This window comes from Apus apus, chromosome Z (genome assembly GCF_020740795.1).
Source record: "Apus apus isolate bApuApu2 chromosome Z, bApuApu2.pri.cur, whole genome shotgun sequence".
NCBI lineage: Eukaryota > Metazoa > Chordata > Aves > Apodiformes > Apodidae > Apus > Apus apus.
In genome coordinates, this window is record NC_067312.1 from 36,597,763 (window position 1) to 36,615,542 (window position 17,780).

At 42.1% G+C, this 17,780-nt stretch overlaps 1 protein-coding gene across 6 annotated transcripts in view; it reads right to left on the minus strand.

Moving 5' to 3' along the window:
* Window positions 1–7,804, minus strand: part of MLLT3 (MLLT3 super elongation complex subunit) — a 162,248-nt gene extending 154,444 nt beyond the window's left edge. For all 6 annotated transcript variants that reach the window (XM_051642871.1, XM_051642868.1, XM_051642870.1 and 3 more), the window contains exons 1-2: window positions 7,562–7,804; window positions 6,815–6,995 (exon numbers count right to left, since the gene is read on the minus strand). In XM_051642871.1, the coding sequence (XP_051498831.1) occupies window positions 6,815–6,995; window positions 7,562–7,573 (193 nt within the window). In that variant the 5' untranslated portion in view covers window positions 7,574–7,804. The remainder of the gene's footprint in view (window positions 1–6,814; window positions 6,996–7,561) is intronic.
* Window positions 7,805–17,780: the final 9,976 nt, after the last annotated feature.

A 17,780-nucleotide genomic window follows, 5' to 3' on the forward strand; every position in this document is an offset into this window, starting at 1 on the left:
TTAAATGCTATTCAAAGTTAACTTAATGTCAAATAAATAGCCTGGGCTCATCTTTTAAGAGTTAAGAAAAAAGAGCCAGAACTGACTGGCAGTTCTGATAGAAATCAGCATGCGCCCTTGCAGAAACACACTGGCAGGGGCTGAAAATCCAGCCAAAACTAGACATCCCAGGCGAGAGAAGGAAAAAAACCAAAACACCCATTGAATACATAAACCACACAATTAAACCACAAAAAGCAATGTGCAAGTAAGCTTTAAAAACTTTAAGTTTGGGACACTAGAGGATGTATTAGTCTTGACATTCACCTATCTTGTCACCCTGAGGTACTACTGACTGTACAGTCACATGTAACTTCATCAAGTGTAAGAGCCCATTGTCACACTTCAGTCCACACTCAACTTCGTTTCAGCTTAATGCAAGACAAGTCTGTACAGACAGCAAATCACTTCTGATGGAAATGGGTAATCAGATTTGTATACTCTTAAAACACATGTATACTGCTCAACATGGGAGTCAAGTCCTACTGTACTGTATAATTCTAAACAAAGTATAAGCATTGACATTAAGTGTGATATTTAGAGACATACTAGGGGATACAGGGAAGGGAAATAACTTATTAGAAACAGTTTTTCATATACAAGTTGCTCTTACCATCAAAACCACCAATTATTTACTATTGGCAGTCATGTAAAGATGAGATTTGATAACATCCCTATAATCAAACTCTGCACGCTTCTTGGAAAAACTCTGAAATACCCTTATGATCTGAATCAGGCTGAATTAGAAAGTACACTTGTAAGCATGTAGGTACTCTCATAGATATTCAGCCTTGTATTAAAGTAGTAGCAGCATTAAGTGTCTGGAGTTTCTTGTTAAAAAATTAAATTCTTCATCAGACATCAAAAGTTTCATTTGGTCACGGAACCATTTTGTGACTAAAAGAGTAACACCTGCCCTAAAAGGTATACAGTATGAAACCTGTATCTGTAAGACCTAGGGAAAAAGAAATTCCCATGTTAAGCATACCTAGCAGGCTAGGCTTAGGCAAAATTTAAGAGGGGAACTAAAGTCTAAGCTCTTAAAAGTGTCGCTAAATATCCTACTAAAACCCACAGCAGAACACTGCCCATGTATTGATCTAGATCATCTGCCTCCATGAGTTGGTAAAAAGGTAAAACTCAAGTCATATGGTGACAATCTATTTGCATGTTCCTATCCTCACACGACTGAGTCTACTAAAATTAACAGTTAAGTCTCTCACTGACTTCAAAAGTAGCAGGGAGAGACTATTTTTTTCTTAAACCCTGTGTTTAAAAACCACAGGGGCAGGGGGGAAAAAAGGCAAGAACAGTGAGATAATATTGTTAGGTTATTTTCTCCAAAATTTCCAAGACAACATGCAAGCTACTAAAAGCAGCAGCACTTGTACCATGGTCAGTGCATTAATAATATGGGGCTAGGAAAGGAAGAAAGTGTTAAGCATCTTCTTTTCCCTTCTCTTCCACTAATGTGGAAGGTAAAAGACACAGATCTAGACACTGCTCACATTGCTTGTGTCACCATGCACCATGAGGCATCAGAACCGAAGTCAGCTTTTGCATTTGTGCAGGCTTTATGGGCAGCTGTAGCAGGATACTCCATCTCAGTGTCCCTGCCTCAGTTTACCTTTGTGATTGAACTGTTCTCTGTCTCTCAGTTTTACATACCAGGCCTGGAGTGGAAAGATTGCCACGGGAAAGGAAAGGGCCTAGCAAGCTCTAAACTGGTAAAAACCTTGGAAGTACAAACAGAGGCCAAGTTGATGTCTCTAACACCAGCTGCAGTCTGATGTTGAAGAACACAGGGCCCAGCCTAGGACTAGGCCCAAAACAGAGAAAAAACTGAGACAAAACAAGAAAAAAGAGATAAACCGAAGAGTTTGCTGGGTGAGAAAAGGGCCTTCTTGGCTTTTTCCACTGTTTTCCTTTTGTTCTCCAGTAAGAGATTTTGGAGGTACGGCTAAGTTGTTAAGTTGCAGCAGTCAATCCGCATTGTCCTATAAAAGCCTGGTCCCATCTTCGATCTGAGAGACTCCGGTACACTTTCCCTAGGAGGTGTGCTGGACCTTCTCCTCTCCAGCAGGAGTAATCACACCTGCATGAGTCATTCCTCCTCAGAGGTCAAGAGATAAGACAAGGGACACCTGGCTGTAGCCCTAAAAGGGTAATATGTATCAACTCCCTGTAAGTCTTAATTAGCCAGCTTTAAATACTAATACATCTTTCACTGTTAAGTTCTAGGACTTTAAGACTTTAGAATCCTTTTTAGACAGTTGCAATTATTGTATTATCACCTTGCCTAGGTATTATTTTAATCATTGTTTTAGATTTGTGTAAGGCCTATTAATAAGTAAGTTGCTAGCATTTAAATGATTAACCTCCGCCAACGAACTACTAGTTCTGCATTTTATAGTTATCTTTTTGCATTACTGCTTTAATGTTCTGTTCTGCTACTTTAATATCCCAAAACTCTTTACAAAACACTTGTGCTCTTTTTTTGTTGTTGTTCAGTCATTAGGATCCCAATGCTGTTTGCCATAAATGTTGTTTTGTACATAACGTACACAACATCTGCTATACTGCCGCATTTGGGACAGCAGCTCCTTCCGTCAGGACAGGCACGGCCAACACTGCTGCTCCCTTCACTCCATGCTTCCCATGCCAAAAGATTTTCACCTTGCCATGGCCCAAAATACTTTGGCCCCTGGGACACAGTTATCTTAAAACCAAAATAAACTATTTCTTTAAATGCCAGTGATTAGTGGGACTGTATCTTCTAGAGTTTCTTCCTCTGCACTGGACACCTACAATATAATGAATTCAGAAGAGGATTTTTCATTACTTTTTTAAGGAAGACTATTCAGAAAAATTGCCCAGTTGAATTGCAGGCATAAAACTGGAAAAGCTTTCATGTAACAAAAAAAAGGATCTCTTTGGAAGAAGAGATCACTGGCACCTTTTACAATAGCTAAATGTATTAGGAAATGTTATGGTCTCATTCTGCACTAATGAACAAGGTTAGTGAAAATAACCAATACCAGAAATGTAGAATTTCTAAAAGAATGCTATAGCAGACTAACAAGCAGCTCCCATTCCATCACTTCACCATATCACTGTAAAACTTACTGAACTGTGAGATGCAATAAGCACTGTTGCACTCAGCTCCGCAGAGGAAGGCAACAGCTCCCACTTCTTAGAACTACTCTGGTGTCCATAGTGCCAGTTTTGTATTGACTAAGTTACTAGTACAGAAATATCTCAAGTTTTCTGTAAGAAAACTTCAGTTTGTCAAAATGCACCATTGATGAACTCAACCAATCCGGCCACACTAGCCTCAGTGTAGTTTTTGACATGTAGTCATTGAAATACAAGAGATGTGTTTCCTTCTCCAATTGAAATACTGTAAGACAAACAGTAAGCTGGACTACTGTTGCAAAGCACCAACATTCATTTGGTAATGAGGAGGAAGAAAATATTTCTACATTGCTTAGCATCCAAAGAAATAACAAGACACATTGTCACAAAAGAACAACAGGTTATCTTTTGGAGACAATATCACAGCAGATCAAAACCATAACTTAGTGACAAATCTTGATCCACAGACATGCTTTTAAAAAGCACTATTTTCTTCACATTGATAATGAAAGGGTAAGCAAAAAAGCTAGAATCTTAGAATTTCTCTGCGTCTGCTCTGAATCAATTTACATCAGCATCATGAAACAGACAAGATTTGAAAAACAGTATTTGTGATCGCATGATGATTTTAAAGACCTTTTGTCTTGCAAACTGTACTCAAAACAGAGCCTAGGCATGAGTCTACTGTCTTTAAACTGACAAGAAGTCCCTTAGCCATTCCTGACAAAACTATTCATGGAAGACAGATGGCAAGAGCAGGCCATTAAATGGGAGGAAGTACAGGGAACCAGTCACTGTGAATGCCTCTGTGCTCCACCATGCAGGGACAAATGGAAGAACTCTGTCACCACAATGCAAACAGAAAACAACAACACTGCTGCCAAGCTCAAGTTTTTATGGTCAGACACTGTGAAAGATGAAGGAGACTATTTAGTTACTCTAGCTTACCTACACTCTCTTCCTTGTTACTATCACCTTCCCAACCCATCTACATGCACAAGCCAACCTGCTGCGCAGTCCAACAACTGAACACCGTTCCTAGCTATGCTTCCACCTTAAAACTGATCTAACAGGACCTGCTCACTCCCCAGCAGCTATTAGTAAAACAAACACTCAGGCACCTCTGCAAACTTACCACTGACCTCTAGTATTTCCAAAATCACTAGTATAGTCAGAAGAGGTAAGAGCCAGAGTTGTAGCTGGCAAACTCACAAGCTTGCCCAGTTATTCTCATGAAAATGCAAAGCAAATGCACTGAAAACAACCCATGTCCCTTGACCTCCTTGATTTCTGGAATGCCTATGCCTCTAAAAAGTGATCTAGTAACATAAACACATTATGAACTAATAATATCTATGCTAGTCTATGTATTTATTATTTTTAAGTCTGTAATTAAACATTTCCTACAAAGCATAAATGTTAGAGCAGCCATTCACAGCATGAATCCAGAGAGAAAAAGATCACTCATCAGAGAGCTAAGTGTTATTATGGCTAGTCAGTATTGGTACTTGCTTTTGATTAGTATTGTACATGTACTTTAGTTTGCTCAACCCATGGCTCACATTTAATTTGAGAACTTACCAAGAATTTCCAAGTGGTAAGTTAGCTTCTACTAAAATAATAAAATACGTAACTTCCTTCAAAGTGACAGAAAACAGGTAATTAAACTAATGCTACAAGCAAGCATATATAATTCCCATAAAAATATGCAACACTTAAGATACGACCCTGAAAGCAATCTGAGGTCAAATCAAACTAACAGCAGTGATTAAGAGAGCTAAGAAAAAATATGTTTTTGTCAAAAATCATAATTGCATTCGCAAATTCAAATGACAAACAAAACACTTTCATATTACAAGGCACACATCTCACATACCACTCTTTCAAACATTTTGGAACAGCAGAAAATGTGCCAGGTAACTCAGACATGGATAGCTCTCAGCAGCACAATGCTTATCACTCCCCATGACTTCAGAGGCCTGAAATTTCTTCAGCACGTATTTTTCACTAATTTCTGTAGTTTAGGAGGATAAGCAAAGCCCAGCGTGAATGGAGTGCTCACCATCTGAGCTTACGCTTTGCTGGATGGAAGCTGCTGCAGTGCCCCCCTATAATCCAAGTCATGTGAAATGACAGTATGACAAGTCCCTTTCGGGGCTATATAAGCTGGCACCTTTCCCAGCAGTTGCCACATCATGAAAATGATGCACACAAATAAAACCCAAATATAAACACTTCAAAACAATGGCTTAAATTACTTCGTAACTAAACTTGGCAGCTGTAGACATGGAGCACTCCCAGTGGCAAACCATGCATCTTCCACTTGCAGAAGTCCTAAAACATACTCTTATCAGCAAGCTCCACATCACAGCCAGGAAGCAACCCACAAGTATAGGCTGCAGACTCACATTCCTCAAGGCCAAAAAACAGGTAAATAAATAGATAAAGCATGGATAATAAAAGCAGAGAGCATCACGGACATCCTCTATGCAGACAGAGCTTCAAAGTATGAAATGTACTTTCTACCACCAATTTCAATAAATCATCTAATTAAGTGAATACAGTTAATGTTATTCTAGAAGAAACGTAGTAATCAATGTTAAAAAAAAGTCACAGCTTGGTATCTTGAAAATGAGGAACAATAAATTAAAATACATGTTTTTACCTTACAAAAAAAAAAAGCTCTTAACACTAAAAAATTTTCTGTATTGTGCTCCCTGAACATTCAATTTCTCCCCCCTCGCTCTAAGCAGACAGGATTTATGATGGTGATGTTCTAAGGAACTGCAGGGGTTCTCGATGTCAATAAAGATTACAGACCAAATGAAAGGTAACTACTGATCATTGTGTCAGCACAGATAAATAAACCTGCTCGCTTATTTGTACTGTTACCTCGTCTAATCCAACTACAACACTCAGGAGAGGAAGGGCTCAGAAATCAGATCTGAAAACAAAAGACTTCTCATGCCTCTCCCATCCCAGTTCTTCTGGGTACGTATATACCACACATACACACCCTTCAAGAAGTTTTCATGTCTTCAGGAAACGGTGAAACCCTGACAATGAACCAGAGAACTAAGCAGAAAGCAAAATGTTCAGGGAGTCCAGATGCAATCACCAAAATCGGAGCATGAACACATTTCTAAGTATCTCTGTCCCAGTCAGATATACAGCACAGAAAAAGGAAAAAGCAACATGACCCAGAAGCAAAAAAAAAAAACAAACAAACAAAAAAAAAAAACCCACACGTGGGCAAAAACCTCCAGTGCAGATCCAACCCGAGACACGACAAGTGAAGAACCCGGGAGGAGCCGGGACCCAGACCCACGGTGCCAGGCCGCAAGGCCGGGACCACGGACAGTCCAGGCTGGAGCTCCGCGCAGCAGGAAGCGCGGGAGCGGGGAAGGGGCAGCGAGGAGCCCCCGAGGCTGGGGAGCCCCAAGGCGGGCGGGAGCAGGGCCACCGGCAGCACACTGCCGCACTGACGGCCGCTTTTGTTCTCTACGAGACCGGGCGACCCGTCAGCTGCGCCCGCTCCCAGCCGGCTGGGACGCCCTGGTCTCGGGGTGAGACGGCGCTACCGGCCCCGGCGCCGAGGCCGCCGGTTCCGTCGGGGCGGGCAGCGGCGAGCCCGACCTACCTCTTTTCGGCCTGGGGAAGCTCTCGTGCAGGTGAAAGACGACTTTCTCCACAAAGTGCTGAATGTTGCTGTGCTCGGGTCCTCTGACAAATACCATCCAGTCGTGGGTGAAGCCCTCCACGGTGGGTTTCTTTCTGACCTGGGCTCGGTGCCCCAGCTCCAGCTTCACCTGGACGGCGCACTAAAGGGGGGGAGAGGCGGGGAGCGGCCGGTGAGCGCCCCAGGAACCGGCCCCATCGCAGGCGTAGCGGGACAAAACGGTACCATAAACCCAGCACGAGGAACACAAACAAAAAGGCACCACCGCACCCCTGCCGTAAAAAAAACAAAACACCAAAACCACACACACACACAAAAACAAAACACAAAACAAACAAACAAAACACACACACAAAAAAACCAAACCAAAAAAAACCCAACAAGAAGAAACAAGGGCCCCACAGGCGAGGGCGTGAAAGAGCTCCCGCCGCCACCGGCCCGCGGTGCCGGCCGGGGCGCGGGAAGCCGGGCACCGCTGCCAGGGACCCGCCAACCCCGCTCCAGCCACCACGCTCGGCGCGGCGGCGGGAAGATGGCTGAGGCGGCACCCGCCGCCGGGGACCTGCGTGCCCCGTGCCGCTGCCGGGAGCGGCGGGCAGGGAGGAAAGCCGCACAGAAGGCGCGATTCCCCCTCACACCAACTCCGTCTCGGCGTCGAGCACCCGCGGCGCCGCCGGGCGGGGCGGGCGGAGGGTGCGCGGTACTCACCGAGCTGGCCATGCCTGGGGCGCCGGTTACGCCGGGGCGCTCGCTACCGTCCCCCGCCCCCACCCCGCCGCGCTAATTCATGAAGACGCGGGGGAGACGGCGGGCAGGCGGCGGAGCGGCGGGCAGGCGGCGGACATCCTCTGCCTCGCTGCTCCCGCTGTCTGCCGCCCTGCCGCGCCGAGCCGAGCCGAGCCGAGCCGAGCCGAGCCGAGCCGAGCCGAGCCCGCGGCGGCCCCGGCCCCAGCGAGCGCCCTGGCCCCGCCGGCTGGAGGAGCGCCCGCCGCGCATGCGCAGCGCCCGCCCGGCTGACACCGAGACACAGACATAACAGCGCGCGGGGCGGGCGGGCCCCGCCGCGGCACCCCCGGCCAATGGCACGCGGCGGCGGGGCCGCGAGCCCCTCCGCCCGCCCCGCCCCGCCCCGCCAGGAACAGGTGGGGGGGCGCGGGGCGGGGCGCGGGCCCCGGGCTGGGCGGGGGGGGAGGGGAACCGAGCCCCGGCACCCCCTAACCGGGGCGGGGGTGGATGAGAGGGGGGCGCCGGGCGGCACCGGGAGGAGAAACACAGCGAGAACAGCTGCGAACAAAAGAGAAACGGAATAGCGGTCCTCTCTTCTCCCTCTCCTCTCCCTCTCCTCTGCCTCTCTTCTGCCTCTCTTCTCTTCTCTTCTCTTCTCTTCTCTTCTCTTCTCTTCTCTTCTCTTCTCTTCTCTTCTCTTCTCTTCTCTTCTCTTCTCTTCTCTTCTCTTCTCTTCTCTTCTCTTCTCTTCTCTTCTCTTCTCTTCTCTTCTCTTCTTTCCCTCTCCCCCTCCCTCTCCCTCTCCCCTCCCTTCTCCCTCCCCCTCCCTTTCCCCCTCTCCCTCCTCTCCCTCCTCTCCCTCTCTCTCCTCAGCTGAGACCGCCCGCCCGTCGCCTGCCGCTGCTGTAACCTGGCGGCATCAGCCCCTACCACGACCAAAACTGAGTTAAAAGGACTCCCTGTGCCAAAGGTACACTCCAAAAAGGACCTTCCTCCCCAAGCGTCAGCCTCGGTCTCGTAAGCCGTCTCAAACGCTTCAGAAAAGCCCCCAATTAATCGTCCCGCAAAAATAAAGACAAAAAGGGAAGTCCTAATTGCACAAGTGCGACAGGTGACAACGGGCAGCAGGCAGGACAGGACGCTCGCGGCTCTTTAACACGTGTTTGTAGCACTAACTGCTATTTCTGCCATTAGCGGGCTCACAACTCTTTCTAAACAACAGTTACTACTTCAAGAATTTCTAGATCCCTTCCGTCCTATGGGAGATACGCGCTCCTTCACGCCCCGGGAAGATGCCAGGGAGGAGCTGGAAGCGATTTACTGCGAGTCTCTAAATCGCGGAACTGGCGTGAGAGCGAGCGTGAGAGGAGTATATTCCGACAGCCGTAACATTGCCCCAAATCACCTATCGTAACTTTTGCGACATTAAAAACTATATCTGACTGTTCGATTATTTTTTTTATTTTTTTCTGATTACAATTACAAGTCAGCGGTTCGACGATGGACGCAGGAATCCTTCCGAAGAGCGGCAAACAGAAACGAAGTTCCCTCCCTGGGCGTTCCAGATTTCTCCAGGAGATGGCACACAGAGCCCTTGCACTGATGCCCTTCCTCACCTCGCCTCTCCATCGGTCTCTAGCCACGATACGTATCTTCTCTGTTCTCTCTTCGGAATGAGAAATTCACATTATCGAAATTCTAGCATAATTTAATGATTCCTTTAAAACTACTGAGATGGTGTAAGCCTGAATTAATAAAATCGGTACTAACAACTCAAAAGGAGGAATAGAATTTGTAACAATTCGACAAGTTACAATGTGACTTGAAATTTATTAACATTAAACCCTCGATTATATGAATATCCATGTTTTAAAATTGCAATGTGCAGAACTAGTAGTTCACTTGTATTCAACTAATCTTGCAGTGGACTAGCCAACAAGCCAGCATACATAAGAACACTCGATGAGTCCATAAACCCATCAAAGCTGATCCAGTAACTTTGAAACTTCATTCACGCAAGATAAACCCCAAAGATACCAATGCAATTAAGAAGAGTAAGGATTTTACACATGAGGAAGGACAGCAAGGTTGGACTACTACTGCACCTACAGCAGTGGGCTTCCAGGTGTCAGGGCTCTTCTGAACAGAGCATCTGCATGCTGAGGATCCCTGGCATTTCTCCTAGAAAATTTCCCTTTTTGCTGTGACTGACCTGCTCTTCTCAAGCGTTCAGTCACTTAAGGGACTCTAAAGGACTGAGGATAGATCGTCAAGAGCTTTTAGCTGTCTAGATCGCTTTGATTTCATTGGAAATCAGACTCAAGCATTTTTGAGTGAGGGCTTTTAGCATTCAGAAGACACTAATTTTTTTTGTGCTTAATTACAACGTTCCCTTCCAAGTTAGTGCAGAGTTCAGTGTGTAACACATTCCTGATAATAATATATGTGCTAAAAGTATTCTGCCTTTTATTACTGGCTTATATTTAATTTCAAACCCTGTGCGACCTTTAATGCAACTCCTGAAAATACAGCTTCATTCTTCCTCCAGCAATAAATCTGAGGGACTGACAATTTTACAGTAGTAACTGGGCAAGATTATTTTAATTACTACCAAGCCACACCTCTTTCTTTTCTTTCATCCCATCCCCTACATTCCAACTTCATGTTAGACTGCCAATCTGAGCACAAAATTCATATTGAAAAAATGAAAGATACACTTCTCTGCTATCAAAATGGTGCTACCACTCTGTTTTTAGTGTGGCACATATATATGTTTTATGACAATTACAATACATTTTTCTGCTTTCTTAGTATTGCCTTTAAAAGTAGACAACTGTACTCAAATTAGTAATAGGCAAGCCTTTATTTAGTCCATAAGGATTCTATGATTTTTAAACATAGGCAGCAAAAATTATGTATCTTAGTTGGTATTTAAACTCCTACTTGTATGGTTTCATTCATATTTTGAATGCTTTCAACATAATATCTTACTGTACAGATTCCTTACTGACACAGGTCTATGGATTTCTTCCCATACTCAGTGACTGCAGTATCAGCCCTAAGAGTCTTTTTTCACTCCATGTACCTACAGCTTTTAAGACTTGAGGACTATAGACTGCTGCCCTGAAATATTCAGGTACCAGTGTTTTTTATTAAGGAAATGTATTTTGAAATCACTGTGGTTAAAAATGCTATTACATATGTACTCCTGTCTTCAATACATCTTGCTAGCTAGAAAGTAAATCCTTTTATGGTATCTCTCTACATTTCTGGACAATTCTTCAAAGATTTGTTTGTGTTTTCCTTCCTTATTTACACAATAGCTTCACATTATGAAGAATATATTTGCTTCCGGGGCAGAAGTTGGGGACACCTTCTTTCTGTGTAATAAGTCATGTTCTGTTCACTCAGTAGGAAGAAAGCAGAAAATCAAAGCAGTTAAATGCATAAATAAAAACACCATTCTAATTTGGAATATTCCTACTTTTTGCCCACCATCTCTCAGCTTTTCTTCTTCTGTAAAGATTTGAATTAGTCTTCCCAAGTTTGGTCTGGAAATCATTATTACTTAATATCATTATAACCTTTCTGACAGTTTAAATTTAATTCTCCCTTTGTGTAGCAGAATAAAAGATCCATGAGAATAAAAGATCCAACTAGAGAGAAGTTACGGTGGGCCTGAGCTTGAATGTATGTTCACTTGCCAGGATACTTGGTAGGGATGGAAGCATGTTTGCAAAGACTATTACTGTCTTGCAAGTTAAAAGCCGTGATAACATAATTTTATACAGGATACACTTGCACATACTTTTGTTTATTTGTCTTGCTTTTCTCAGAAGACTGTAAAGATAGGACTTGATTTCTTTCTTTCCTCTGGATATACTAATGTCTGAGAAAGTCAGGCTTCTTTTAGGCCTAGTAGCATCAAATGTACATACTGCAAAACAGAATTAATCAGACAAGTCAAAGAGCAACTGGTTTTCGTCTCCACAAATTCTGTGTTTCTGTGTTCCTGCTAGCTTTTATGAAGTCAAGAACTCAAGGACCCTTCTGAATCTTTGGGGATTCTTCCTGAAAGCCACAAAGCTATGATCACATTAATGATTGTCCTGTTACTTCATAGCATGTTCGGTACTTTTGTTTTACCAGAATTAGAGTGTATAAGAAGCACAACAGCTTCTATACTAGGGCCACTTCAAAAGGGAAGTTTTGGTAACAGTGTAGGCAAACAGAGTAGATTGGGCTTTTAACAGTAGCTCTATAACAGCTGGTGACATCCAAACCTATTTAGCAAGAGAGAAAGTGTCCAAGAATTAAAGAGTTTCCACTACACCGTATGATTAGGGTCTATGGATTTTTAATTTTCATCCAAAGAAGAAACAGGAAAGGAGAGAGAAACAGAAGTCTTTCACCAAAGGGAGATTATTTTTTCTTCAATAGTTCTAGTTTGTGTCACAGTTGAGAGTAAGATGAAATAAGACTGTCAGTAACCGGAAAATTAATTTATCCTTAACAAATAACAAGTGACACAATTCTGCTTTCCAGAATCCCTTAAATGGTTGAGTTTTCCGGCACAGACTAACACCCTGTATTCATGTCCTGAACTTAAGATTCTACAGGAAGGAATGGAGCTCGGTTGTTCTCTGGTGTCCTATTACGATTTTTATTTCTTCTGTGTTTGGACAAAAATATTTTTCTCTTGTCTTAGAACAGGACTGAATCAATACAAGCTGTTTTCCTCTATCACACATCAGTGTAATGATGGAAATGCTTCTGTAACCTAACTTTATTCATTCTCACAGTCTTTTCAACCACACAACTGAGACCACTCAGTTGAGTAATGATTACTTAGAAATATTTGCAGATTCAGGCTCAAATTCAGAAACGGCACTTGTTTAATATATGTCAGTTGTGAAGCAATGTTAATTTTTCCACAAAAAAATATTTTAAAACAGCATTTGTATTCAGGCTGAAGGGATTGTGATGCAATTACAGCTGGTTAAAAATATATCTATCTCACAAATAAAATATTTTATTTACAGAAGTAGAATCAAAGAACAGTCTCAAGCTGGTTAAGTGACAAACCAGTGCAACACTTTTCTTCATTTTGGATTATCAGTTAAAATAAACATTCTTTGATCTCATTACAGCAGATGCATGCAATTACATGCATATGAAAGTGCAACGCCCCTGGCTCAAGGAACTACAGAGTTAGAGAGGTGAAGGGAATTATCTAATAGTGCTATCCAGTACTACTAAACCCATGTTTACCAGGGACTAACTAGACAGCTGCTGGAAAATAAGAGAAACTCGGGTCATGTTTTTAAAGATATTTAACTACCTAAAGGTTTACATAATCAGCCACTGCAATGCTGAAAACATTTGCACATTTTATGTCTGCTGAAATAACTGATGTTGCCAGAGGCTTCCCAGTAGGCATCAGTCCCTATTGTTCAGACACCTCCAGACATACCTACATGATGCTGTGCAGTGTGATGCATAGATCCCAGATCCTTGACTGAGGGGGAACATGAGTCAACAGTTCTGCTCGATATACTGCTAACTCTGGAAGCAGCATAGCTGTGTCAGAGCAGCATTGTGCCTGACCTAACAAGAGACATATTACATAGCTATACTGCTGGTGATTCTACACACAGCTGAAAGGAATTGCTGCCTTTCTCTATTATTTCCTTACACAAGCCACATGTGTCTTTGTCACAAAAACTGAAACAGTTCCACAGCTCACTTGAACCTACTGTACTGTCTTCAGTGTTTCAAACACAGCTGTTACAAATTTCCATTTGAAATCGAAATTTTGACCCAAATATAGGGACTTTTACTTGGACTTTGTTTTTACATGTTTAAAAAAGCAAATAGCTGAACCAGCTAATATTACTGGCTATAAAGGAAATCATGGTGCCTCTTTAATATTATCAGTCTGAATTTCTCTGTATTTGAGGTATTTTAATTTCCTTATGCAGACAATGTAAAAAATCGTAGTCCATTCATGATACAAGTCAGAGACTGATTACAATGTTAAGATGCTCATCTCAAACAGAGTCAAAACTTAAAATGAGGCTACAGCTAATCTTACACATATGACAAGGAATATGTATATGTTGTTTTGTAATGCCACTCTGGCTGCCAAGAACTCACAGCAAAATACTCTCTCAGAATTGTTTTTTTCTTGAGACAGCTAAACAGGCTGAACAAATGCCAAGAAGTCTGGGCAAGGGCTTGTCTGGTTTGAAGTTTTATTGGCTTGTCCACTTCTAATCACAAATCAAATAGAAAATAAGCACTTTACCTGGTAACATATTAAACCCCTAGTCTGTGGAAAAGATCTTTAAGAGCAAGGGCTGCATGCTTTAGAAAACAATACAAAGTAGCTTATAACTGACCACAGATCATCTCAGAGGGGTGTAGTAATGACAAAAGATAGATGCAAAAAGGGAGTCTTGGCTATGCACAATATTGCAGTATATAAGGTTAAAAAAAAAATATATAAATTGTTTAAAGGCCTCTAGGGACACATGAGGAAATCTGTTCAGAGTTGAAAGTCTTGTTGAGAGACCTACAAGGAAGCACGGAGCTTTTTATTCCCTCACAGTGGTGTAGCCCCTAGAAGAAACACTCCTTTTATACAAAGAAACATAGCCAGATTCTGTACTCAGTTTAGGTCTGTGTGACAACAAAGTTCAGAGAACCTGTTTTGGATTTCTGCAGCAGTAGCCAGGAAGAGTCTGATCACACATGCGAGGGAACTATTAAGGAGCAACCACACTGAAATCAGTGTTCTCAGTTTTTTGCCTGACAGGAGATCGCCCTGCTGGAAATCAACTGAAAAGCATAACAGAATAATGTAATTGCCTTCACTCTGCTTCAGGTTCTTGGACTGCCTGTGTATTAGTTATATAAATTCATCATAGGAGTTTATGCATAAGATGGCCATTATGTCTTAGTCATAGGCTTCTTGTTTTACACTGTATCTTGGTTACAGAAGTATCAGAAATGCTGAGTACACTACCTTTACACTTTCTGTTGCAAGAAGCATGAAACAGCCAAACCTTCCTTATTCCCAGTATCACTAAAAAGTGAGAGAGAAGCTGGAACAACTAAGCATTACCTTGGTGAGAAACTCCCGGGGAAAAGCAGAATTCTCTATCAGGGACAGGTACTGATATAACAATAGCATCTTAGTTGTCCTCATTTCTAATTAACTCATGATTATGCCTTCACTGTGACTCAGAAAGTAGTTTTAGCCCCACTTTATAGATGGGCAATTGAAACAAAAAAAAGAATAAATTATATCACCAAAGATGTCAAAATAAGGCATGAGTGGGAAAGTGGTTAAACTCAGAGAAGACAAAGCCTGGCCCTGAAAAAAAAATTTTTTTAAAATAAATAAATTAAGAAATAGGGAAAAAATGTAAACAAAGGTAGTATTGGAAAAGAGGGAGACTGAAATTCACAGCTAGCTCAACAATTAATAGAAAATACTTTCACAAATATGAAATTAGAAAGAACATTGCAAAGTTTGAGGAATATACTATGTATGTACTTGCAGAAATCTGGCCTTATGGACTAGATAGGGATATTTCAGAAATCTAAATAGAAATCATACAATTGAGGAATAGCTACTTTAACACACAAGGTAGTTGCAAAGCAAGACTGCTTGACATATGGAGGTTTGGGAGCCAGTTTGTAATCACAGCATTGCAATGGAGCTGGAGTTATTTTTTATTAAGGCACAGGGAGGAACAAATCAGAATCAAGACGGGTGGAAATGCCAGCTGCAGGAGGGAAACCAGCTGAGCTACAGCTTGTATATTCTCACTTGCCATGTAGATTTCAGAAGCCCTTCCATGTAAGCTCTGTGTGGTCCACTGAATTAAATTGATTTTAGTAGTGGAGCAGCTGCACTCTGTTTACACCCCTCCTAATGATAGGCACCTCTCAATGCATAATGAACTTCCTATCAGAATACTTTCATCACCATATGACATTAATTCCACATATTTTCCACACATTTACAATTTCAAATAAAACTCCTCAGCTCCCCAAAATAAACAGATGCAAAAATGATGGTGTCCTGATGTACTGCAATTTCCAGCTTTCAATGCTCTGCTGATTTTTTTTATCCATTCCCCAACTTCTCCATTCCCAATGCAGCATATTTTGAACTGACTAGAACTATAAATTTTACGTGCCGCAAATCACAAATACATACAAATATATGTGTAAGACATAATACTATACATGTATATATACACACACGCATTCTCACACACAAATTTAGAGAGAGCAATAGTTTCACAGAGCATCACTCATCAACGTTCTGCACTTTTAACATCACCTCATGGAAATCTTGAAAGACAAAGGGAAAAAGGGACACCACTTCCTATGAAAATGGGTGCCAGAAGGCCTGCAAGTCTTTTGGGGGCGTACTTCATTCATAAAGAATTTGCTTTCGGAGTCCTGGCCTTGAGGCAGAAGGCTCAAAATTTACGTGTTCTAAAAGCCTCTTTTCAGTAGGAGTAAGTTGGCCCCACACTTTGTAGGAGCAATAAAACGCGGGAAGTTTGGGTCAATTAAGTGTTTAAATTGCTGTAATTATCTTACTGCAAACACTGTAAATAATTTCAACACAAGCGATTGCATTTACTATATTAATTAACAAGTGATTGTATTAATAAAGAGATTAAAATCTCAAGGGTTACAGAATGCAATCTCAAACAGACCAAACGAAATTTAACTCCAATGAGCCTAGAAAACAAAAGGCATATGAAACACAGCTCTAAAAGATCCCTGGAGAATGTAACTGGTAGTAAAAAAAATATAAGACGGAAAGACAGCAAGAAGAAAAAATACCAGACAAAAGACAGAAATGCAAAAGCACCTTAAACAGTAGGAAAAAATAGTATCTTTCACTGAACATTTTTTCAACGGTGCCTTCACTCATGTCATTAGTCTTCCCTTATACTGCCAGTCCCTTTTTATATCACTAGCATTGCCTATGTGAAAAGAAGTACTTTCAGAACGTGTCAAAAAAGGCTCACACTAGGTCTTAGTCTTAAATTTTGCATTGATGGTTCTGGTGAAAACCAATTGACTTCAACAAGAATATTAAAATTACAGGTTTGTCTTGCAAACACACACTGAGTGAATCTAAACAAATGAGTACCCTTATTAACCTCAATGGCAATGATTGCCATGCTTACCTATTTCAAATCACTCCTAAGAAGTCTTCTTGCATGTTTATGGCACTAACTAATGGGGGGAGGGAAAAAGTCCTAAATTGAAAGCTGGTCTTTTAGCAAGGATGAATTAACTGGAAGGACTAAGGAGACCTTAATTCCTGCCATTGATCCATGCTTTCCCATGCCTCACAAGTAGCAGTGACATTCTTGTCTTCTCTGTGGTTTCCTAATTCTGACTGCACTGAAGAGGAAAAGCAGTGGCACAGCACCCAGGAAGTCTCATTTGAAGATCTATCTCACTTTTCTGTCTTTGGTATAAAATCTGATTCCAGGGCTTGTCCTCATCACAGGAACTGACTGTTGTCCTTTACTGAAGTTGGAAGCTACCCATAAAACTAATCCAGCTAAGAGAGCTTCTAACGCACCCAGGAACAAAGGCCATTATTTATGTATTTTGTAAAGTGAGCTTTTCCTCCCCCCTCCCCCCCCCCCCCCCCCCCCCCCGTAATACTTAAATACCACTTCACTCTTGGCCACAGAAACTGACTAGATTCTGCTGCTCTTGGAAAAGAATGACAGAGCATGATTCCAATAATCAAAATGGCTAAGCTGGCAGACACAATACAGTCCTCCTCTGACATACCTGTACAGTTGCAACTGGCAGAATTGTACAGGCAAATTGCTCTGAGATGAGCTATCCAGGAACTGCAGGTTACCAGGTGACTACCAGGCATTTAGGCAAGTGGATCATGAAGACAGTAAAATTTAATCTCACGTAGCCTGAAACATGTAAAAGTAGAAAACCAATTTTTTTTTTCAAATAGGCACCTTTATGTTTTGAAAGTGGAGCTGAGGCCTAATACATTGAAATCACATTCTTAATTGAATTCCTTGAATTCTCCTCAGGTTTTGCTGTGCTGCATTGTGTACGCAAAAATAGAAATCAGCTTGTCATTTTGAAGTAGATCCTATCCCACTGTCATGGACTGCTTTGCTGCAGC